The 26,325-nt window shown below is 36.7% G+C and overlaps 1 protein-coding gene across 20 annotated transcripts in view; it reads left to right on the top strand.

Annotated features, from left to right (window-relative positions):
* MTHFD2L (methylenetetrahydrofolate dehydrogenase (NADP+ dependent) 2 like) overlaps positions 1–26,325 on the top strand; it is a 143,078-nt gene that overhangs the window by 36,487 nt on the left and 80,266 nt on the right. For 11 of the 20 annotated variants that reach the window (XR_011437086.1, XR_011437085.1, XR_002806998.2 and 8 more), the window contains 3 exons: positions 1,736–1,888; positions 3,085–3,192; positions 20,380–20,472. Coding sequence is in view for 14 of the 20 variants with exons in the window: in XM_023637975.2 (XP_023493743.2) it covers positions 1,736–1,888; positions 3,085–3,192; positions 20,380–20,472 (354 nt within the window). In the remaining 6 variants the exon portion in view is untranslated. Of the gene's footprint in view, positions 1–1,735; positions 1,889–3,084; positions 3,193–20,379; positions 20,473–21,871; positions 21,907–25,915; positions 26,272–26,325 lie in introns of those variants that run through there. The other 9 variants (XR_011437088.1, XR_011437084.1, XM_023637974.2 and 6 more) reach the window with 2 other exon arrangements.

The raw sequence follows: 26,325 nt of genomic DNA, 5'->3' as shown, positions 1-26,325 counted from the left end.
AAACTATTACTTAATTAGCTTGAGACAGAACTGTTATGAAATGGTGACCTGAGTTGTGAACTGCATTGCAGTTTAAGAAGTACGTAAGAGGACAGGTCTGTAATTACCAGTCTCTCATGCTTGCCTCCAAATTTTCAGATGCTTATATTTCTTCTGGAGTATTTCAGCTGTTGTGTGAGTTGAATTATTTGTTACAACTTAACGTTATTTTCAGTGAATGGAACAGTACAGACCAGTGGATGGCAAAATTCAGTGTAGCCCAGGCTTATTGGTGAGATGATGGCTCTCAAAATTTACAAAAGAGCTTTTTGAATTCTTTCAATCAATGGCCAACCCATACATATATTAGCCAAATTTGAACTTAGAAATGAACTAATTTAAGTCCTAGTTCAATAGGGAGATTTCAAATATAGTTATTTTTCTTTTCATTACGAAACTTTTGATTTTATTGTAAAAAATATCCATGGCATGAAGCTTTTGCATGAGTGGGTAGATGTCTAAAAAATAAATCATCACTATAATCACCACCATCATCATCCAGATTAATAAAGGAACCACTATTTTGGTCCTCAAATAGTAAATTAAACATAAAATTTTAAAGAAGTTTTACTAGAACCTTTATAATCATCTTCTAACTTCAGAGAAAATAGATGGAGGCTCTGCTCGAACATTATAGAATGAATACAGTTATTGAAAGTGGAAACCTATTGACTGGAGAGACTTTCCAAAGACCCAGATGAATATGATTCTATCTGAATATGATTCAAATTACTACTTTTATATATGTAACGGACTTTGGTAGTCTAATGATGGCAAATTGGGTCTATTTAAAGTAAGATGGCAGTAGTGTCACTTTTAGAATACAAAAGATCTAGGACAAGGCATAACTCCTTGAAAACAATTTGAACTTGGGCTTTGATAATGTTTTAAAAAATTATGTCTAAATGACATCCATTATGTAATGAACAAAGAAACTTTTATGTAACAAATGTACTTTTATTTTATTATTTTAGGCACAAGGGTTAATTGTTGGGTTTAAGGTAACCTAAGCTACTCTGCACAGAATAGTAAGAGCCTATTTTCTGTTTCTATACTTACTGCTTTTCAAAGTGAGGTGATGGGCGTCTCCTATCTCATTTGATTAGTTCTTTACTTAAGTTACGTTCTTTTCCTTTCGTATAGGAAACCATAATGATATTTTGGATTTCAATGTGCTAGTGCTTTAGGGAAATGACACGCGTGTGTGTGTATATGTGTGTGGCGTGTGTGTGTGCGTGTTTTATATTTGCTTTTTTGTTATGTCATTTGGGAGGAAACTAGACACTAATGATGTTATGACTATTTTTAATATTAACACAGCCCTTTTAATCTGTAAAGCTAGAAATGTTTAATAGAAACCTAATTGTGGAAATGGCTTGTATAGGAAAAACATAGATTTAAATATGCAAACTTACTGAGGCAAAGGCTTATCACCTGACTGTTTGCAGATCTCACTGGTATTGTTTTATTTCTCAGATTTTTCCCTTTCACCACGCCAGCCACTTCCGGCCCTCTCCTTGCATATTCTTACAGCGGTTAGTTACAGCCATTGGCAAGAAAAGGAACAGAGTCATGACTTTACACCTTTACTCAAGCTGAATCTTAAGTGATCTAGCTGTAGGTCTTCACATTTCATTTTCCAGACTTCCAAATAAAGAACAATTGTAAAATTAGACCAATTTTATTTACTTTTCAGACCATGTGGATGAGCGAACGGTATGCAATGGCATTGCCCCTGAGAAAGATGTTGATGGATTTCATATTATCAATATTGGAAGACTGTGCCTTGACCAGCATTCTCTCATGCCCGCCACTGCCAGTGCTGTCTGGGAAATAATCAAACGAGCAGGTTGGTAACTTGCAGTGCACAGGACAGGGGCGCGCAGAGCCAAACTGAGCGTTTGTGCACTGCCTTGATGGAACCTTCTCAGTGGTATTGGGTGAAAGAAAATGATAAGCCATAAAACTTCAGACTGTAGGAAGATGGAAAGTTATAGAAGTCAAACAGTAATCCAAAATAAAATAAAATGAGGAACATGTGCCAGGTTACAGGTAACTGCTCTTGCACCATGTAGGGAGTGAATTTTCCGAATAGTAGGTTTGTCTCTCTACTTTTAAACTATAAACTTAATGTATTTTGATGTACATTTTCCACAATGTATTATATTTTTTCTTATCTTTAAAAACAAAATGTGAAGAACATATTTGAACCATCTCTAATGACCCAGGATCTCGTTACAAATATTTATCTTTGAATTGTGCTCTAATACTGTAATGCTGTCACAGACCCCTGAGATGTGTAGAGATGTTTCTCTCTACTTTCATTGATCCACATTGTCTTTTATATGGATGACTCTCCTGCCTCCATCACTGTCACTTCCATTTCTGGCAGCATCTTCTCCTTTCGAATTTGCTGTTTTCTAACTAAGAGAGAAAAGTTCCAAGGGAAAGCAGATCCTAGTGTCATCCTCTTAGAATGTTAGTACTTGGAAAAACCTTAATTTTAACTTCTTCATTTTACTTATGAAGAAACTATGCCCCAAAGAGGTAAAGTGTGTTATCTTTCATATTTTTCTAAGTTTCTAAGGTTAGTACTTCTCTAAAGCACTCTCCTGTGGAGTAAAGTACATGAGCTTTGTGAAAAATACTTTTTTCCCCACTTCATTTTGTTCCAGATTTGCTCAAAGTTTGATTGCCAATTAAGCTTGACATTGTACTTTGCTTATTTTATAATTAGTAGTTAATATATTTTAAGTCTCTGCACTTCTAATTCTTCATGTGAATCTCAGTGTTTAAAAGTAATTTAATGGCAACTTGAAAATGTTTGTGGTTTTCTAATGAGGACATAATCAGAGAGGAAGTGACAAATCCGAGAAGTGTAAAAAGAAATATTTATAAATAATGAATGTGGGCACATTATAGATAAGCCACACAATAATCCAAATTTAATTAGAAGTTTTTATAGAAGTTTCAGTTGGCCATTCAAATGTTTAATTTGCTTCTTGTTGTTGATTTTTCATTTAAATCAAACTCTGCATTTTTAAGGAATTGAAACATTTGGGAAAAATGTGGTTGTGGCTGGAAGATCCAAGAATGTAGGGATGCCCATTGCCATGCTTTTACACACTGATGGAGAACACGAACGGCCAGGAGGTAAGTGGGACCTTGGAGATCTATATATTCCTACAATTTTCTTACTTCTTAAAGTGATCAAGTAAAGATGTCTGAAAATGTGACTTAGCATATTTGTGGGTTTATGCAATTAAAGGTTCCCTTATTCTTCACCTAATGACATGAGGACCTTGAAAGTCAATAGAGGAATTACTGGAAATATGTGGCACTTTTGTTCCTCTTTTTCTTTTGGCTATATATACTTTTTAAAAGTCATTAACAATATAGACATTAAGAAAGTGGAAAGCCACTAGATACACAAAAATCACGTGTTGATAGACATCTGCATGCTGATACACACACACACACGCATACACACACACAAAACACCGATGTATACATATATGGATTTCTTATCATTATTAACCTTGATGAATTCCAGTTTCCTGATCTCAAATTTTCAAATACCTCTTTTAACTATTAGGATCTTGGTTGACATAATGCATGTGAAATAATTTTCTAAGCCACAAAGCTCTGTGGAAAAATAAGCCCAATGATAACATATCCCTTATCCAAAATAAAGAATAGTGAGTTTTGAATATTATTTTTCCTTCCTAGGCCTAAGGATTTAAATATTGCCAGAAATCGGAATGTGTTTGTGGATCATAGTAAATTAGGGCCTGGTAGTGAATCCAGGCAACTTTAAAAAGCCTTAGTTTTGAAGAGCTCTTTGAAAGGCCAAATCTGGTGGTGTGAATTTGATGGTAGTTTTCACAGTAACTATCTACAAAGTTGCATTTCTAGTTTTACTATTCACTTCTAACTTAATTTATTAGTGCTTGTCTATCTGTCTCTTAGGATATAATAAAGATAATGCTTTATTTGCCTTTATGTAATGCTTTCTATGTTAAGCAAGATGAACAACCATGAAAGTTTACCTAGGTATACCATTTTTGTTGGAAAATTTTGACCAACAGCCAATAAGCAGTTTTTTTTTATTTTCAACATTTTATTTTCCTATCTCATTAATAACGTAACAGGCAGTATTATGTAGCTCCACGACTTGTACAGTACTTTCTTATAAACTGTATTATTTAGTTGTCAGTAATTCTGGCATATATTAATATTATTCACATTTTGCAGTTAAAGAAAATGAGCTTTAGAGACTTCAGGTGACTTACCCAAGGCCACACATGGAACTGGTAGATCCAGAGCTGGGAGCTGGGTGCTGCCTGTGTGGTTAGGAGGATAGGCTTGGAGTCAGACCACTCTCCTGCTGAGCCCTTGGACAAGTCGTTTAATCTGTGTAAACCTCCACTTCCCTCATCTGTGAAGTGCAGATAATATTAACATCTCCTTCACTGGGTTATTGTGAAAACTAAAGGAGATATGAATGTAAAGCACTGATTACAGTGCCTGACACAGTAAGTGAAGTAAGCCCTTGGTACATGTAAACTGTGGCTATTTCTCTTATTTTCATTATCATGCTTAAGTTAATAACCTGTGGCCATACTAACCATAACGTTTAGAGTAACATGATCTGAGGTTAATGATGCATTTTATTTTTCGCCTTAATTTGAAATTTTATTTTCGTTTTCTGGTGAGTTTTATTTTTGCTCTTTTTTGCATCTAATCTAGTCTTTGTTATAATAATTTGCGTACATGTAGAATTTGTAAAGTCTATAAAGTATTTGATTAGAAATAGGACATCATACTGCAACAAATCATACTTTCCATTGCACTTTTTTGTACATATCATTATGTTGCATGCTAATTTCTTGATAAATTTCAATTTTGAATTATTTGTCTATAAAATACCTCAGTGTAAGAAAATTAATTTACCCTTTCTTTATACAATTTTAGTATATGTGCTGCTGAAGCGAACACTCTTTATGTGATTTTAAATTAGACATTTTCAATGTCATAAAGCATATTAACTTTATAAATATTTTATACTTTGTGTTATAAAATATTCTCACTTGAATGCACGTTAAAAATTCAATGAAAGTGGAATTAGTTATAATCCTGGTAATTTACAAGTCAGGTAGTTAAATTTATATTTATTATAGAGGCACCTGGGTGCCGTTATAATTACAGTATCTAAAAGGTAGTAAATTACTTTAAAGATGATGTTGGACAGTTTGCAACATGGATGGTGTTTATTCTCATGCATATTTAATAGGAGTGTGGTGACATGCATGCTTAATATAATGAATTGTTGAGAGCTGCTTATTGAAGATTTGGAGTCTATAGGAAAGTTAATATCTCAAACGTCCATGTTTGTTAGAGCAGTTAATTATGTGCAGTGACTACACATGCGCTGTTAGCTAATGGAGATAATGAAGGAGTATTAACTTAGCAAATTCACATCTATAGAGCTTGTTCTGATGGCACTCACAATGTTGAGCATTCAGCTCCCACTGTGTTTCTTTGCCAGAGGAGATTCAGAACCCCAATGATTCATTTGTATCTTAAAGCCAAAGATAATTGCACTAGAAGAAAAATTATCATACTGTAATTTAGCTTGATTAATATGTGTCTACTCATGGCTAGCTTTTAGTTTTGATTATTTTGGACATGAATGCCAGCTATTTTTTGAGAAAGAACTTCTTTTAATTCCTTAAGGGGCTGAAATTATTTAGAGGACTGAGATTGTGCTAAAATCTTGAGTTAAAGGGGAAGTGCTGGTACTCAACACAGCAGGATGCTGCAGGGAGAGCATCTGCTGTGGAGGAATGTCATCATGGAAGGCTTTGTAGAGGACATGGCATTTGAGCCACTGTGTAGTTTAGAGAGAGTAGGTGAGAGATGGTTCCTGACCTCCAAGGGCTTATAGTCTTGGTGGTGGTGGTGGACAAGGCATGATATACAAGTATAAATTATACTTAAATTATAAATAGTCAGTGGCACAAAATAAAATTTGGCAGCCCTAAGCAAACATTCCATTTGCTTAGGGAAGCCCGTGATTAACTGATGGATAAAGAGATTGACAGTGGAAAGTCTCTTCTCTTCAGCCCCACTACTTATTAGGATGTTTGAGTACCATTGTGATGACCTATAGATCACTTTGTATTCTTTTAACTTCTTTATATATAGTAACCTACCCAGTTTCACCTTCTTTCAGAATGAAAACCGAATACCATTGGCTTTAGCACAGTGTCTTTATTTTTAGCTTTACTGTGAGGAAGCAAGAGGAAAGTTCTTCAATTTCTCCAAAACAGTTTTTTTCCTTCAGGATAACAAAGTGCCATAATGACCAAGGCATTGTGATTATTAATTGTCATCAAAAGAATACAGAATCTGATTTTATTTTAAATTCTTTTAAAGTAGGTTCCTTTCTGCATATCTATATTCTTCTATAGAACATCTCATCTAAGTAGATCCCCCTAAATAGCTACAGCATGGGGCTACATGCTCCTCCTTTAACTAAAAGGTTGTGGTATCATTGCAGTAGCATTGATGCTGGGACTTTTTTAAAGAGTATTTTGAAAGGATCAGCAAGTTACTGAATTTACTTAGAGTCCTATGGGCCCAGGGATGTTCTTGATTTCATTCAGTCAATATGCATTCAGTGCTTATTCCCTATGAAACATTGTGGGGTACAGTAGTGAAAAAGACTTAGTCTTCTGTTTCCAGAAGTTGACAGTCTGCATTTTCACTGTTCATCTTTGGATGCTGTGTTTTCTCTAAGCACTGCTTCTGCATTGGTGTTCAGCTTTGGCCCTCTAGCTGCCCTGCTGCTGCAACTTTTTTTTTATTCAAGGGGCATCCTATCTAAATGGAAAATCACAAGAAATTTTGCAAGTAGAATGCCTTTCCTTTGTGAAAATTTGCTCCAGTAGTGAAAATGAAAATTTTTGGCAGCCTGGGAGTTTTATCTCCCACCTACAGGAGGTGCCTTCAGGTAGTAATACAGCAGTGGATGTTCCAGGTAGTACAACGTGATATGGGTGGCATGTGTGATTAAGCTCAGCTCAGGGCCAGGTTGGGCCAGGCACTCTCAGGTTTCAAAAGGAGGAGCCAAGTAGGAATACCTAGGAATGCAAGAGTACACAAAGGATCACACCACCCGGACTGAGACTCTGAGTCTTGGTGGTGGTGAGAGGAGTCAGATGTTTGCTTCCTCTGCGAAATGAACGATTGTCACACTGCGGCAGAGAGGATGGCAGGCATTTAGTCTCTGCCCCTCTCCTCCCACTACCTGTAAATTAGAAGTACTCATGATAAGGTGTTAGGGATATTATGTTTTATGATGCCTCCATGTTGGTTAGACTTTTCTGAATTACACCTTTGAGTTTTCATAGTGGAAAGCAATAAAAAAGAACAAATGCTTATTCTCGTCTCATTCTCTAAACTGAATAAATAATAAAAGTACTGTTTCATTTTCAATGTCTCTTAAATTCAGCCAGCTTATTATCTGGAAAGCACTGTACTTGGAAAATATGTTTTCTTACATCAGACAGCTGGGACTGTTCCACTGTTGAAACTGACGTTAAACGTTACTTAAAATGTACAGTGAAGTCCAAATCTTTCTCTTTCCTTTTCATTTTCTCTCTTTTCACATGACCTCAGAGTGTTAGGCATTTGTTTTACTACCAGCACAAAGCATCCTTTTTCTAATGTCTGTAAGCCTGATTGTTCAAGGCATCACTCATAAGGATATTGTGGTCTGCTCCACTCTGCCTCTTCAGCTATTCCTCCTGTCACTTTCTCCCTGGTACCTTATGCTGAAGCTCCATTGCACACTGCTCTCCAAACACACCATCTCTTCCATGCCTCCTTGCCATTGTACACCCTGTGTCCTGTGCGTGGAATGCTCTTTCCCATCACTCTCCTACTGTCCTCTCATCTCCCACCCATCTTTCAAGATGCGGTTCAAATCTTCTAACTTTTGCACATTGTATATGCTGCCATCACAATATTAATCCTATTGCATATTGATTGCCTACCTGTTCCCCTTTCCTACCCTCACACGGTAAATGTGAACTTCTCAATAACAAATATTTTGTCTTAGGCTTTTTGTATCTCTGAAATTTAGCACAGGGCTTGGCCTGTAATAATGCAACTAGTCAGTCCATCAATAAAAGTTTATTTAATGTCTCCTAGGTACCAAGGACTGTGCCAGTATTGTAGAAAATAAGACCACAGGCTAGGGATTTAAAGTAAGACATTGTCATTTATTGAAAAAGAATCTTGTGTAGTGGGAAGAAAGAGGAGGAGGGAGAGAATTAACTAGGTGTTCACTGTACACTAATTCCCCTATATTTTAAAATTATAGGCGTTTATATAAAAGTATAACTTAAGACTCACCTTGCTCCCAAGAATCAGATCACAGGGGAAGAGGGTGCCTCCTGACAATAAGGAAGTGGAGAGGAGACCTCAGGACACTGGGCAGGGAGGAGAAGTTGTTGCTGAAAGCATTAATTGGAAGAAGTTACAGTGTTTTTCCTGTAAAACATTGAGGATATATCATTTTGTTTAGACTAACTTTTTATTTTTTCTTAAGTTACTGACATGTAACGCTGTCCTTTTGCAGCGGGGCTGATTTCTTTGTTACTAAGCATGGCCAATACGATGGTGACTAAATCAGATATTGCCCTGTCCTCTTGAGCTTACAGTAGACAGCCGTTAATCAAGTAGGTATGAATGAGTAACTCGTTGCGATTTTGCAAAGTGCTGCAAAGGAGAGGTAGAGCTTTCTGCAATAAAAACTTAGCTGTAGGAAGGAATGAGTGATTTCTAATTATAGTTATATGTGAATGCTATACTCTTTTTTGTCTACTTTGTGTTACAGCTATAATGGGATTTTTTTTCCTTAAAGATTGGCACCTGAGCTAACATCTGTTGCCAATCTTCTTCTTCCTTTTTTTCTTCTTATTCTCCCCAAACTCCCCCAGCACATGGTTGTATATTCTAGTTGTGAGTGCCTCTGGTTGTGCTATGTGGGACGCCCGCCTCAGCATGGCCTGACGAGTGGTGCCATGTCCACGCCCAGGATCCAAACCAGCGAAACCCCAGGCCACCAAAATGGAGTGTGCGAACTTAACCACTCGGCCTCAGGGCCAGCCCCATGGGATGCTTTTATTGTTTACCTTCTGTTACTATTCTTTATTTCAAATAACCAAAAAAAATCCACTTCACAGCCAAAACTAAAAATATCTTCTAATTGAAGTTATTAAAAAATTTAAAATCTGGAAGAAAAATGTTCATTCTCTACGAAATAGATAATTTATACCATAAATACAAATGATGATTTGATGACTTTAAAAAGTCAAGTCAGGGGCCAGCCTGTGGCACTGCAGTTAAGATTGCATGTTCAGCTTTGGTAGCTCAGGGTTTGCCATTTCGGATCCTGGGTGCGGACTTGGCCCCGCTGGGCAAGACATGCTGTGGTAGGCATCCCACATATAAGGTAGAGGAAGATGGGCATGGATGTTAGCTCAGGGCCAGTCTTCCTCAGCAAAAAGAGGAGGATTGGTGGCAGATGTTAGCTCAGGGCTAATCTTCCTCAAAAAAAAAAAAAAAAAATCAAGTCAATACCAAGCAGTATTATTATATAAAGGTAGTAAATGTTTAAAAGAGTGTGGGCCCTATTCTGTTTGATCAATAAATATCTCTGAGGTTTCCGCTGTTTTTGTGTTCTTACAATGTGTTGCTCTTCTTATTCTGAGGTCTTTTTCTGTTTCCCTTTGTGAATATTTCTGCAGACTTTCAGGACTTTATCAGTTTGCAAGGATCGTTTATTTGCATCATTATTTGATTAATGTTCATCACACTCACTGAACTGTTAACTCCACAAAAGCAAAGACCAGATCTGTTTATCTTCCCATTTTGTCTCCGGCACCTAGCATGATAGCTTTCCAAAAAGTCTTTGTTCAATAAATGAATGAATCCTTTGAAGACCAAGAGTATCATGAAAGTTTTAATAAGCTATTCATAAGCTGTATTCTTTAGAACACTGATGTGCCACAGCATCTTAAATGGGTTTAATCTTTTAAAAAAAGGAAAGAGAGGAGTTGGTCAGATAAGTATGGGAAATCTGGGTTAAACAAAATCAAACATATAACTTGGCTGTGCTCTTTCTCAGAGGCTGTAATATAGTAACGTAGTATAGCCTTTAATAGAGGCAGCACTGTGAATCTCTGAGAGAGTAATAGTATTCAGTGTTTGACCCTGGAAGGTTTTATTTTATCCTAACACAATATATATATTTGTATTCATATCTGGTATATTGTATCTCTGTACTTGCTGTGTTTGTACTAGTATACCCCCAGAGTTCTAGCTTTTTCCACAGAGAGGATGAAGATGTCTGCATTTTTCACTCTCAAATGCAGGCACCTTGGGAATGCTTATTTAGCATTAGTCTATGATCTTTTAAGCATGTTTGCAGAATCAGATGTTGTAGTAAGATTCCTCAGTTTATTTTCATCTGTTAATCTTGGAAAGCAGAAAATAAATGCAAAAATTTTATAAAGCTTTAACAAACAGATGCCATATGCACAACTTTTAGCCAAAACAACTAGGAAAGAAAAGGCAGAGCTTTGGCTCATGCTAACACTTGTCCCTTGTCCCCTGGCTGAGCTGGCTAGCTGATTTTGGCTAGGATTTAGGAGGTCTGATTGCTTTAAAATTTAGTTTGGTTTTTATAGCTTAAAACCCATTTCACAATCAGGTATTGTGAAAATTGTAAAATCCATTTCACAATCAGGTATGCTGCCGCCAACCCTGACCTGGCGGTTTGGTACTATGGGGGATTTGGTTACCTGGGGAATTGATTCATGTGGGTGATTCAACACATTTTATCCCTATTAATAGGAAAACCATCCTAGAAATATAAGGCTTCCAAGCGTGTAGCTTCATTTGTCCCTGCCAGGTTGTTCATAGCATAGTTGCAGTTTTGATTGGTGGAGATCCTGGAGCAGGAGAGCCTAGTGGTAATGAGCATAGGCTCTCTGATCATATTGCCTGAGTGCACATTCTGTTCTTGCATTTCCCTGTGAGATAAGATATGTGAGGCTGTTGGGAGGATTAAGCAAGCTAATACCTATAAAGAATTTAGTGTCCAACATAGTAAGCCTGCAATACATATCAGTTATTACAGTATACTTACTCTAAAAAGCAATATATAAAACACAAAGCAAATGAGAAATAGTTAAGAAAAAGAGGAAGCCAGACTTGGAATTAAAATGGAGCCAAGAATAAGGCTATTATTCGAAATAAGCATATCGTTAAATCTTCACGGATATATTCCCATTGCCACACACCCTGATTTTTATACACTGGCACGGAATATATGTTTGGTGAGTTTATTTAACTGAGTCTCAACTATACTTTCTGTGATTGGGTCACTAATTTCATCCTGAGAGGCTTTTTAGCAGGAAAGAAAATAACTAGTTACCCAATTAAGTGTCTTTAGGATTAAAAATGAACACATGCTCAGGATAAATAAAACATTTTCTGATATTAAGACTGAAAAGTAATTTCCCCTGAGGGGTCTCATAAATGAGAAACTATGTAGTAGATTGAGTAATATTCATAACATGCTTTTTAATTTAACGAAATGGCCACATTTTATAGGGCTATTTATTTTATTGTTTAAGCCCAAACTAAAGCTACCACTGGCATGCATTTCTCTTATCTCACCAGACATTTCTTCTCATTCTCTGTTTTTGGGTCATTCTCTTCTTCCCAACTTTTGAACCAGTGGTTCTCAACCTCAGCTGCCCACTAGAATCATCCTGGGGCTTTTGACAATATAGCTGCCTGAGCCCAACACAGAACAATTAAATCAGAATCTTTATGAGTTGGACTTGAGTGTGAATATTTTTCAGAAAGCTCCATAGAGCATTCTAAGACGGTCAGGGTTGAGGACAACTGCTCAAAACACTGGAATGAGCCCAGGGCTTCACTTCTTATTCCAGAACCATTCTCTAGGTGATCCTTTCCAGCCCCATAGCTCTAAATACCATCTGTGTCCCCCTGTCCTCTAGACTCATGTAACCACTGTCCACTTGACAGCTCTGCTTGGATAGCCAACAGGCGTTTCAAACTTACCACATACAAATCCTCACTCCTAGTTTTACTCCCTGTAGTCTTCCCCATCTTAGGAAGTGGTACCATCACTTCACCCAGTTGCTCAGGCCATCCTTGACCTCTGTCTCACACCTCATGTCCTATCCATTAACAATCTGTATAAAATATACCCATGATCTCACTACCTCCAATAATAAGATCCTAATCCAGACAGCCATTATCTCTCACTTGGAACATTGTAAAATTTATGAAGTAGTTTCCATGCATCCACCCTTGTCCCATCTCCCATATGCAGTATGTTTTCCAGTGGATCTCGGTCATCCGTGGCTTCCCATAACACTCAGAACAACGCAACACCAGAATAAAGTCCAAGTTCCTTACAATAATATGCAAGACCTTCCATAATCTGACCAGGGCTGTGTCTCCTTACTCGTTTCCTACCTTCTCACCCACCATCACTGCCTTCCAGGCACCACTGACTTTTGCTTTCCTAGAACATGTCATACATGCTCATGTGTCAGGGTCTTTGCCCATGGTTTTCCTTCTGTCTGGAATGCTCCTTTTGAAGTTATTTACATAGTTTATTTCCTTCGGGTTTCTGCTCAGATGTTACCTTCTCAGGCTGTCCCTGACTGCCTTATCAAAACAGCCCCTCTGCTATTACTCTTTATGCTCTCAGATTCACTTACTCTTTACCCTTTTTTTATAGGATGATTACTATGTAAAATTTTATTATATGTGTATTTGTTCATTTGTATCTTGTCTTGTTGAATACATGAATCCATGATTTCAATTCAATAATTTTTGGTCAAATCCAGCGGCAGATTTTTGAAATATCTAGACACACTGGTGGTCAGGATTCAGTCAGTGCTCCCTAATACTGTTTCTCTCAAAAGAACTTTGAGATAGATATTGAAAAGGAGTAAGCTTGAAACAGTATTTGACTAATTAAAAGTGAAATCATATTCCTTAGTTGTCATCTACCCAGTGGCCCAAGGTGTTTGGAAGGTAACTGAAGGATGATAAACAGCAAATCAAACCAGCCAGGTCTCGACCAGATACAAAGCTATTGAAGCCTGGTCCATCTTATTCATGAAAAGAAGGCTTAGATCTGAGTGCTCTGTAACCATATCTAAAATTATTTCAACAGTTTAATCCACAAAAAGCAGCTGAAGTTGAAATAGAAAACTTACAGTAAATGGACTTTAGGAGTCAAGAGAGTGCAATATTATCTTAAGATCTGAGAAATAGATCTGTTGATCATTTTACAAGTAGTAAAAATTAAAGCTAAAACTGTCCTTGTTGTGTCAGAGGCACATGTGTTTTCTGTCATTAGATGCTCTGTTATCGGTACTACCAGTGTGTTCCAGGTGGGATCTGAGGGCAGAATTTGTCCCTCAGGAAAAAGAAGTATCATCCAAGATCCCACATTGGCTTCCTGAAAGAGTCAGGATGATAATCCCACAAATGCTCGTCTGCTGACAGAAGTGAGAGCATAGTGTTTGCCGACTCTGATTTCACAACTGTGAACCCCAACAGTTCTTTTTCTTTCTACCCGATGTGGGGCCTGTATAGTGAAATGATTGAGAGCTTGGGCACTAGACTAGACTGAATGAGTTTGAATTCTGGCTCTTATGATGGTTTGTATGACCTTGGACAAATTACTGGACTTATGTTTCCTCACTTATAAAATAAAAATAATGTTAGTTTCTACTCATGAGAAATATCTTTGACAGTGTTTTGTGGAGATTGTATGAGTTAATATGTGTAAAGTATTAGCACAGTGCTAGACATGTAGTAAGTTCTCATATGAAGGTTATTTACATCACATATGTTTTGGCTCTGCCCATTTAGCTTCTACAGAGAATGTCTCTGTAGAAACCTATTTTGTTTGTTTGTTTTTATGCTTACAGATGCAATAGTAGTTTTTGGAGAAAGAAAGACATATTCAAATCCAGAGTCTTTAGGCCTCTGGAAGCATTTGTCCAAAAACAGAACTCAGGCTTCTTTCCTCCTTCGGGTGCTGTTTCTTCTGTTGATGAGTACTGAGTTTTCCTTCCTGTAATTTCCTCAGTGACTTTTCCTTTAAACCAGACCATGGTATGAATTAATATTTTGGGAAGGACTCCATTTTCCCTTATGTAGGGAAAGTGACAAAGCAAAACCCTCCATGTGAGATTCTCGCTCCTATTTGGTTTGCTGTCTTGCTCCACCTTCTGATGCAGGTACAAGCAAATATTTGAAGAACTGCCTTGTAGAAAAGCAAGTTGAGACTTGTTCTGTGTTGCTGTCGAAGATAGATCTAGAATGAAGGCAAAAGTTGCAAAAAGGTAGACTTCAGCTCTTGTAAGGAAGAAGTTTCTAACAGTCTATGCTAAGTAATATGCCTTCCTCGTGTTTTTATGGAAAATAATTTATCAGTGATAAAGGATGAGAAAAACATAGTTAAAGGGGGATTGAAGTAGAAGCCAAACAAATTCCTACTCAGATCAAGAGCCTGTCATCCCTAAGACCTTTAACTGCCACTACGCTGTTCTCAGCTGCAGTAGATAGTGATGCTCTGTGCCAACACTGTAACTTTTACCTCCCGTTAATATGGAACTTATCACACTGTATTATAATTCTGATTTATATATCTGTTTTTCATATGAGAGTAGAGAATTGTGTATCGCCATTACTTAGCATAATTCTGGGATTATTTCTTGATTATTGAATAAATGAAGGTAGGGAATAGCTTGGAAATGTCCAACAAATTAAACTCCCCATCTAAGTAATTGTAACAGAAAAATGATGCTCTAAAATGAGACGTATTGTGTTATTTTTCTAGCTTTTTTTAAAATAGCAAATATTGTTTTCCTCAAATTGGCACTCTGCATTAGTTGCCAGCAACTCTTTGCTACAATCTGCAATTTTGCATAAATTATAGAAGTAATGATAGTCTAGAGCACTCTCAGGTGGCTTCCAGGAGACAATGATTGATCGACTGTGGACTTTTATATTGTACGAAGCAGATCCTGCCCAGCAGTTAATTATTACGTTCTAACAGGACCCTATGATTCTAGGTGATAGGTTCTATGTCTTTTATTCTTGCTGTATCTCACAAACATGATGTAAAGCCCTGGGCACAATGAAGTTGCTTAAGACTCTGCTAATAAAAAATTTTATCTGGGTCTATGTGATAGTTAAAAAAGCTAGGTCCTCGCCCAGGCTGTTATCATATGCACAATAAGAGGATAAAATTGATCTTGGGAAAAAGTCATCTGAGGATCAGTCTACTGAGTAGCTGCTGTAACTTGTTAGTACTGGTTACCCTAGTTAAAAGTTGAGGAGATAGAAAGGATTACGTGCAGCAAGACAGACAATTCCTTGAAGAAAAGTAATGGGGCACCAGAATTGAAAATGGGAATGACAAGAGTTTTCACAGATTAAATAAGAATATAGTTAGCAGAATAGCAAGCTCTCAGGAGCAGAACCGGTATCAAGGTGCTCATCAGCAAGGGGCAAAGGCAGAAGGGTCTGAGGCGTTATTTGAATACATTTGCTTTTAACTCCCTTGGTTCACTTCTCTTTTGCTGTCATCATCTGATCTACCTTTCCATGGTTTGATATCCCCATAGTCAGAAACTTATCAATCAAGTCTAAATATAACTTTGATAGTTACCATGGGTATCTCTAGCCAAACTCACTTAGGACTAATAGCAAGTTAAGTAGATATTATTGAAGGGGAAGTAAAGTTACCTAAAAGATCTTTCCATGCTGATTGCAATTCATCTCAATATTTTTTTGTTTTGCTTAAAACTTTACAGATTGTTAATTATATGTATATACAACTCACTGGATTTTTATGTATTTTTCAATTCCTTGCTGAAATCATCAGTACTGATGAAGTAGGAGGTTTTTGTTTTGTTTTATTTTTGATTTTAGTTTTTGTGGGGATTTGGGAGGCTCTCCTTTGGAACTAGAGAATGCTTGAGTGGGTTGCTAATGTCTAAGGGGACCTTTCTCAATATAGGAGAGATACTCAGGTAGAGATGGGAGGATGCTTCATAATTTTGATGCGTTGGGATGGTTCTAAACATATACTCCACATTTGTTGATGGTTCGTAGCAAGTGAAAGAAAGAAAAAACAGGGGAGAGCCATAGACTTTTACTCTAAGTAACTGGGCAGAAAGTGGTTCCATTAACTGAGATGAGAAAGACTCCTATCAATGCTAGTTCCTCTCTGTTCTTCCTTTTCAAAGCTTTCCTAGTTATTGTCTTTTATTTTTCCGTATTATCTTTAGAATCAAATTATATCCTTCCCCCAAAAAAGCAAAATTACAATTTTTTAATTGAAGTTGTATTAAATTTGTAATGCACATAGGGAGAATTGATATTTTTATGATATTGAGTCTTTCTATCCAAGAACGTAGTTCATCTTTCTAGTTCCTCAGTCTTACTTATATCCTTTGGTGGTGTTCTAGAGATTTTCTCCTACCATATAGATTTTGCACCTAAACTTGTTAAATTTATTTCTTACTATTTTGTCTTTTGTATTGCTATCATAATAGGGTCTTTTCTTTCATTATATCTTATAACATGTTATATATGAAAGCTATTTATTACTGTATATTCATTTTTTACTTGGCTAACTTATTGAATTCTCTCATTGCTTATAATATTCCAGTTTTTAGATTTATTTAATATTAACGTTTTGACTTTTATGTTTATTGATCTTTTTCTAAATTCTTTTGTTTATTTTATTGTTTTTTATCTAACTTTTTAAGTTAAATGATTAATTCACTTCTTTTCTTATTTCTCTTTTATTGATAAAATAATTTGTCTATGAATTTTTCTCTAAGCTTTGCTTTATCTTTATTTTATAGCATCTAGTATGTAGTACTTTCAGTATAAATGTTTCTAGAAATTCTTCAATGTGGTTTTGTGGGGTTTTTTTGACCTGAGGATTGATTAAAGTAGGATTTAAAAAAAATTTCCAGTGGAAGGGACTTTAATTCCTGATTTTGTCATAATTATAACTTTAGAGTTGTGATAAAAAAATCTGTAGTTTATCTAACTGTCCTTTGTTAATAATTAAAATTTTATTAGTAGACAAAATCTTACCATTTAAAATTATATTCTTTGGGTACATGAAAGGAAATACATGATCTACTTTCAGAATTTGATATATTTTAATCGAGTATATAGCATTAATTATGTTATTTATGTTTTCTATATCTTTGATCTGTCATGGATTAGACAGGTGAATTAAATTTAGCGAATACGTGTTTCTTTTTCTATTTGTATCTTCTGTAATTTCTACTGTATGAATTATATTTCTCTTTTGTTTGTTGCTTATATATTTGTCATTGTTCTATCTTCATTTGAATCACCGCTTTGCATTATAATGTGTACCTCCTTATTCTATTTAAGAACGTCATCTTTTTTTTTTCCATTTTCCTGCTATACATTTGCTATACGTCTTTTATTTTCAACATTTCTAAACAGCTTTGTTTTAGATGTGTCTTACATAAAGTTTAGAATTAGATTTTGCTTTGTGAGCCAATTTGAAAATATTATTCTTTTAAATAGATACAAAAATTTATATTTATTGTTATGACAAATATATGGTCTGAATTGTCATATTAGTTTCTGTTCTGTTTGTTGTTTTTATGGTTTCTATTTATTTCTTACAATTTTTTTTAGTGTATGGTTTTTCTTATATTTAGGAAGGTTGTGGTCACCTTAATAATTTTAACTTTACGCAGTACCCTTAGTTATCTATTTCTTTATATGGTATCCACTGATACTCTAATAAAAGAAATTATAAAATGTTTCCTTTTTCTTCCCTGATTCCATTTCTTTTGTCTCCTACCTGATATTTACCAATAAAAATTATCTTTGTAGTATGTTTCCTTATACTTTTAAATATTCTTATACTTCTATTATTTGGTTGGTCAGCTTTAAATGATATCTGTCAATTTCAGTCATTAGAAATTAGACAATCAGCAAACTTTCTCATTTTTGCCCTTCCCATTTAAATTTTTTTAGTTGTACCATTTCTACATAATCAGAGCAAATAGCATTACATTTTGTCTGTCACTCCAATCCTCAGCTTTTTTTAAGTCTTAGTTTTGTCATTAAATATATTCAAAACTCTCCAATGGTGCTTTTGCAAGTTTCCTCAGATATATTTTGATTCATTAAAGTTCATCTTTTAGCAAATTCCTCACACAAAACTCATGGGAACAATATTCCCTGAGTTTTTACATCTTCAAAATTGTCTGCAACCTTTAATCTTGGAGGATTTGACTGGATATAAAAGCATTGACTCCCAGTTTCTTTACATGAGTCTCTTGTAAGTATTGCTCTGCTGTTTTCTGGAGTTGATGTAAAAATCTGAATTTTTGCCTGATTGCTCATAGGATTCTTTTATTAAAAAAAAATTAAACTTAAAAATCTAGCACCTTTACTGAAATATGTCTCAGTGTTGGCCATTATAGGTCAATTTGTATGGATTTGAGTCTTTTTCCCCCCACTTTTTTGTGACTTTAAATTCTTAGTTTTTAAATTTTTGGCATAATGGTTGGTCATAATGTTCAACTTTTTCATAACATTTTTCTGTTGAGTTTATTGGTATGTTGGTAAATTCTTTTAAAAAGATTTTTTGCTTTTGTTTTTTTGAGTCTACCACTTTTGAAACATATCCTTTTATTTACTTAAAAAATTTGCATGTAGTAAAATTCACTCTTTTTGGTATACGGTTCCGTGAATTTAGACAAATGCCTATAGTTATGTAACTACCACTAGAATCAGAACAGTTCCATCGCACCCACAACTCCCCTGGGCTGATCCTTATATAGTATCCTTTTATTAATGCTGTGTCAACTCCTTTGAAATTTTCTTATCATTGAATGGGTTTGATTTCTTGGGTCTGCTGTTGGCGGGATACTTCTGCTAGGGGTTGGGGAGGAGGTGCTAGGCAGCCTTCAGATTCCTCCTTCACCACTTTCACAGAGTTAAACTGCTTCCTCTTGAATTGGCTCCTCTGCATATGTCTTTGTGTTACCACCCATTGTAAACTGTACTGGGTCCAACAGGGCCACTTCTGCTTTTGTTCCTATTTTCTCTGCTACAAATAAGAGAGATATATTTTGCGTTTTGACGTGAATGCTTCACATTCAGGAAGTATCTTTCTACAGTCATTTTTGGAGATCTGGGCTGCTGGCTGCCTTTTTATTCTCTACATTTCTTTGCTGCATTTCTCCCGTGTGGTTTCTACTAACTCTGCTGCTCCTGGGTAACTCTTAAGTGTTCTTGGAGTCTGTTAAATGTGTTAAATGTGTCTTCTTGCTAAAAATGGAGATTGTGCAGTTTTTGTTGTCATTAACTGTGTAGCATTTGTATGTTATCCAGGAGGGGAAGAGAGAAGATACTGTCTCACACAGCCATGTTCTTATTTCAAGTCCTTCCTTTGACTGTCCTCGTCGCTGCCTTTGTCTCACTCACATTTTAAACACTGGAATCCATCAGCCTGCTAACCTCTGTTATCACACATCACTTCATTAAAGCATGTATGAATACTTCCTGTTATATCCTAGACCTCTTCATCATTTCCTGAACTCATAATTTCAAAGTTGGTCCATTTTTCCCTGCTCTTCTTTTGGCTTGGAATGCCCTTTTCTTCCTGTCCTGATTAGGTTACACCTGCTTATACTTTAAGACCCTAAAAAACTATATTGCCTCTTTTAGGAACCCTTCCTCGACACCTCCTCAAGATGAGGCACCTGCTACAGACGAGGCAGAAGTAATCTCTCACCAGAGCTCACACAATACGTTGCCCCATTTTTAGTGCACTTATCTTGCTGTCTTCAGTATTTACATATCTTATTATCAAGCTAATGCGTATCCCCTGCATCTGTGTATTAACCTGTCAATACGTTCAAATGCTGGGTTTCTAGGACTCTACTTATAGCTCTCCTCTGATGGTCAGCGCATACCCTCATTTTGGTCTCTGATTTTCCACTGGTCAGTTGAACAGCACTACATTTTGGGTCTTCTAAGTTTTCTTATCTAGCTTTTGTTCTCAAAGTGATTTGATCATTTCAAAGCAATTTTCCTGCCTTTTGGATGTAACTGAAACTACTCTAAAATTGGTGCATTCATAAATTTTGACAAAGCTCTGTAATCATTAACAAGATTTCTTCTGCATTCCAGGTGATGCAACTGTGACAATAGCTCACAGATATACCCCCAAAGAACAATTGAAGATCCATACACAGCTGGCAGATGTTATCATAGTAGCTGCAGGTGAGTCTTTAGTGGCATGTCATCAGCAGAGTAATTCCTGCCCTAATTGCTGACACCTCCATAAGAAGAGCTTCTTGGGAGAGTTAGGTATATGTATGACTAACTTCCATCAACTGTATTCTGCCTCTTGGCAGTCATCATATTGGTCCATCGTACCTACGTTAGCATTTGTCATTTCATTATGGAAAACCCAAACAGCCTTTGGAATGACAGATTAAACACAAAAACAAATGTCACTTTGCCAATTTGTTTGACAGACATGATTGATTCTAAACATGAATGAGCTATGGGGAGACCAGTAGGAAATGCTGTTGAGAAGATAGCAGGGCTAGTTCATGCAGGACCCTGTAGGCCATGGTAAGGACTTTGATATAAGCCAAGGATGGCTGAGAGCAGGAGATTAACATGGTCTGGCTTAAGTTTTTAAAAGATTACTCAGGCGCCAGCCCAGTGGCACAGTGGTTAAGTGCGCATGTTCTGCTTCTCGGCGGCCCAGGGTTCGCCAGTTTGGATCCTGGGTGCGGACATAGCACTGCTTGGCAAAAGCCATGCTGTGGTAGGCATCCCACGTATAAAGTAGAGGAAGACGGGCATGGATGTTAGCTCAGGGCCAGTCTTCCTCAGCAAAAGGAGGAGGATTGGCAGTAGTTAGCTCAGGGCTAATCTTCCTCAAAAAAAAAAAAAGATTACTCAAACTGTCTGAAGATGAACTGACTCTAGCGGGGCAAGAGTAGACACAGAGAGAACAGTTTCATTTCATGGATCGATCTAGGTTTTTTTCCATGACTTGTTTTATATTCAAATATACAAAATAATTCTGCCCTTTCCTTCGACTTTTACTCTTGTCAGGTGGTGTTTCTACATTGCAGACAATTGTGATTCTCTTGCTTTCTCCAAGTCTTGAATGAGAGCCTTTCATTTTGTTTGTCAATTAGATGTTAGTGGGAATTCCTAGACCCTGCATTTGAATTGCTGAGTATTTACAAACTATGAAGCGAGAGTAAAAGTTCCAGAAGAAGTTGAGTTTGATGAAGAAAATAATGAGAGTTTAAATTAGTTTCAACCAATTTAATTCACTTTCTTATTCTAATATAGACCCTTTTCTGGAACTCAAAATATATATGTGATGACTCAGGTGGAATAATTCACCTCTTTATAAAGTAAAAATAGAAATACTCCCTTTTCCAGAAGTCACCGGTAAGCTGGTGCAGCTACCCACATTTCCTGTTTTTCTGAGAAATTATATTTAGATGATATCAAATGCAAATTTTTGAACTGGATTGACAGATGTTTAGAGAGGCAATAAACTTTTTCAGGCCACAGATAAACATTAAATGAAATACTGCTACACCAACTGATATGTTCATAGACGACAAATATTACATTGATTTCTTTTTAGAAACACTTGGATTCATACACAAGACTCAGAATTTGGTGAGTAGAGAGGAATTTGAGTTGTCATCTTTGTCCATTGCTAACTTTAGAGAGAATAAAATTTACATTTTTTAAAGGTGCTACTTGAATCTAATGTTAAATTGAAAAGGACATTTCACAATTTATCTTAGTTCCCATTTATCAATTATAATATTGAATGAATATTTTTTTCTAGTAGAGCAAAACCCCTCAGAATGCATTCATGCTCATGTTTTTCTTGTCATGAGAAATGGCAAATGGATGATCAGGCTCCTCTTTCAAGAACAGCTGACATTTTATTGTGACCAAATCAAACTTTATGTCACAAGTCATTATACCACATTGTCGTGATCAATGAGTTTCTCCTGTAGACTGATTGTACACTCCTTTGTAAAGGCCTAAATCAGCACTGTGTACAAGGTGTTAAAAAAATAAGACAGGAGGGGCTGGCCCCGTGGCCTAGTGGTTAAGTTTGATGTGCTCTGCTTCGGCAGCCTGGGCTCATGGGTTTAGATCCTGGGCACGGACCTACACGCTCATCAGGCATGCTGTGGCGGCGATGTACATACAACATAGAGGAAGACTGGCATAGATGTTAGCTCAGGGTGAATCTTCCTCAGGCAAAAAGAGGAAGATTGGCAACAGATGTTAGCTCAAGGCAAATCTTCCTCAGAAAAATAAAAAATAAAAAAATAAGACAGGAAAAGAAAAAAGGAAAATAAAGGAAGAGAAGGGAAAGGAAGGACCAAGTTTATATAAAATTAACAAAATTGGAGCCAGGGGATACTCAGGCCCCTAGGTGTGAAGACAGATTTGAGGCTCTATACCACAGCCACCCTACAGAGTATCCTCTTACCACCAGAGGGCACCAGTCAGGTGTGCAGCTAACTTAGACAGCCGGTTGGCCACACACAGTCCTAATCCTCGCTGAAAGACATTTTGAGTGAAGGCAGTGTGAACAGGTCTTGTTCCCTGCCATGTATTCTAGCTCTAATGCCTCTATCTAGATACCTGGGTATGCTGAATGCTGGAAGGCAGTCCTGTATATAACCTTGCAGTCATCCCGAAGAAATAAATATTTGGATAATGGGAAATTTCGGGAAAGAAATTTGAGAGTTTATGAGAAATAACTAAAGATTGCTACATTTCCACTTCCTTCATAATTATCTGGAGAATTTAAGGGTAAAATGTGTAGATATTGTAAATTACAGTGAAAGTAATGAGAAAGCATGAATTAATATAGAAAGAGATTCCATATAGCCAGACAATAGGAATGAAATATAACTAAATGACCACCTCATGCATTATGTGTGGGAAATAAACAAATACAATTAACAGTGCATATTAAAGAAGGCGATAGTGATCTAATGGCAGAGGTAGCTGGAACAGGGAGGGCTTGATCGTTGTCATAACCAGAATGTCAGCATATATGGAAGCAGTCCCATCTAGGAGTCATGAAGAGTAGAAAGGAGGAGGAGTGTGTGATGTATCAGAAAGATTGATAATGTCTGAGGATGGCAGTGAAAAATCTGGTGATGAAATCTCGGAATGAGCTTGCAGAAGAAAAAAACTAAAAGAGGAAATCATTATGTGAAGATTTTGGAGCATGAATAAAATTAGCTTAGGTTCATATTATTCTCACTTCTCCAGTTTCTCAAATTCCTGTAGTCCTAACCTTATAGGTTTAATGATGTGTATCACTTACCTTTGAAACATTTCCCCACAAAAATTGAGATTTAGACTAATTTAGAAGCTCAGATCTGAAAATCAGATCCTGTCAAACTATACATTTAGAAATAAGAGGTTTCTAGTCCCTACTCAAAGCTACTTCTCTGAGTTTGTGGAGAGAATCAGTCTGTTTCTAGGGCACTTTATTTACTGTGGTTATAGCACTTAACACCTGTTTATAGTTGTCTGCCATCTTCACTAGACTGCACCATGGACAGCACTGGCTTTTTTTTTTTTTAGCTTGGTAGCCAATTGCTTAGAACAATATCTGACACGTGGTGAATACTCAGTAAATGTATGCTGCATTGATTTTGAGATTACGACTGGAATAAAGGCTTCTTCAAACTGATACAAATTTAGCTGATAAATTTTTTAAAGTATAATTTTATAAGGATGGAATCATGAGTTTAGTTTTTGGTTGATTTATATAGTAGCAGCATTATTTTTGTGAACTACTAAACATTCCTAGTTTATCATTGTAAAGTAATTGCTAAAGCCACAAAAGTGAAGGATTTTTTTCATAAAAGAATGGGTCATGTCATGAAAGTGGTGAATGGACTGATTTGAATATAAATGTTAAGATTAAGAAATTTTGAGGAGGGTACAGAAAGTAAAGAGTCTGTTATAGACATCTAAAATATAGTTACAGTATTAAACAGTTGAATGGAAAGAAGTAGTTTAGAGGAAGGCTAAATTAGCTTGTGTAAGGCTGATGATGAAGAAGGGAGAGCTAGCCAGAATCGGGCACCAATTCTAAGAAGGTGTTAGAAGATCCTTCGTTTCTCTCATATCTCATGCTTCCAGGAAGTTGGGGTAAATCCTAAGTTTACAAAAGTTCTAGGAATCTTCATTATCCAGGCAGGATAGGCAAGTTTCTTCTGGACATTGTCCAAAGGACCCTCCACCCATCTGAGTAAACTCTGTGGAACTAGCTTCCTTCAGAAGATGAGCTGCTGAGGCAATGTCACTTGCATATTAACCTCTGGATGCAGTGTCATAGCCGGTGAAAGCTGGTGTTTTGTCCACTAAGCCATCCCCTCCAGCATGATGAATGAACCTTCACAGTCATAGCTCTAGCGTCTCTATTACAACACTTTTAATGATAGACACTGTAATATAAAACAGGATAAATGGGCAATTCAGTAGAGTAATTTGGAATATTCATACTTACTCGTCATAGAATACAAGGTGACCAACCACCTTCTTTTCACCACTTCTCCCATCATATTATCAAGTTTTAGATACACTCCCATCAAACATCATCCTAGGTTCTCAATAGATTTTTCCCTCTGGTGGATTTCCTCCTCCCTGGAGCAGAATTAGTAATTTTCAGGATGCTAGGACACTGAGAAATTCCAAGGGGTGGGGCATGGAAATAGTCTTTTCCACCATCTGCAGCTCATTCAGCTCCGGAGTGGAGCTTGCTCACTGTCAGCTCTGGGTGCTTCCTGAGTGCGTGCCAGCACATTTCATGGCTTCATTAATGCTGTTGTTCTTCCATATCCTATTTCTCCTTCTCCATCTTGTCCCCTTTAGCCTCTGCTTCTCCACTTAGAATTCCTTCCTGCCTTCCTAAATTTGTCATTTATCTCAATTTTGCCAATTATTTTCAATAGTATAGAGTAGTGTAAATGCATAAGCCTTGCTAGAATAAGAATTCCAGAATTTAAATCCCAACTCTGCCACTTGTTAATTGTGCATCCTTGGTCAAGTCATCTCTCTGAGCCTCAGTTTCTTCAGTGTGAAGAATAATAACCTCTAACACACTGTTATTAAGCTAGTCAACCCATGTAAGCCTTGCTCAGTGCCTAGCGTATTGCAAATACTGAATAAATGTTATAGGCTAATATGTTAGATGTTAGTCCTTTTTAGGCCATTGCATATGAATATTTAAACAATAATTTAGAAATAATAAATCAATTGATTATTAAGCTACAACTTCTATATAATTAAAGGAGTATTCCTTTGGGTTACTTTTAATATTAACTATCAGAGTTGACTGGTCATTATAAACATACATAAATTAATCTAAGCAATGACTTAGACGTACGAGGCCAACTTCATAAAAGCTTTATTTTTACTTAAGATTTGTGGCTTCTCAGGATGACACCAACCTTTGCTCATAGCTGTAGATTCTGTGGTCCCTGGATGAGTCCTCTCTTGTTCTCTCTCTTCTGGAACGGTCTGACTTTGTGAGGGGTTAGGGAAGGTAGAGGCACGTAGGTGAAGGGGTTTGTTCTCTCAGACCTTGACCCACCCATTCTCCTTTCTCCTCCTACCTCTTCTCCCCTCCCCATTTCAGCCCCCACAATCCATCCTGAGCCTCAGTTACCCCGTAGGCCAAGCCTCGCTGATCCACAACAAGCAAGCCTTACCCGTGTACACGAGGGGACGCAACTACTGGGTTTTTTCCTGGTATCAGTAATACATCCCTTCCTTAAAAACCTAGAAAATATGGACAATAAGAGGGGGAAAGAACAGTATTCCCAGCCAAAGCCAACCACAGTTGACAATTTGATGTTTGGTCTTCCACTATTTTATATTTATATGTAAATCCAAATATTTACACAATTCTTTCACTCTGTTCTTACTGTTCGTATTTAACAGCTCCACGCTGTGTACGTGTTTCCTCATAAAATGCGTTCTTCTAAAACATGATTTCTAATGACTCCATCGTGTTCTGTGCTATGGGTACACCATAATTTATTTATT

This window comes from Equus caballus, chromosome 3 (genome assembly GCF_041296265.1).
Source record: "Equus caballus isolate H_3958 breed thoroughbred chromosome 3, TB-T2T, whole genome shotgun sequence".
Classification (NCBI taxonomy): domain Eukaryota; kingdom Metazoa; phylum Chordata; class Mammalia; order Perissodactyla; family Equidae; genus Equus; species Equus caballus.
This window is presented reverse-complemented; position numbering and strand designations above follow the sequence as displayed.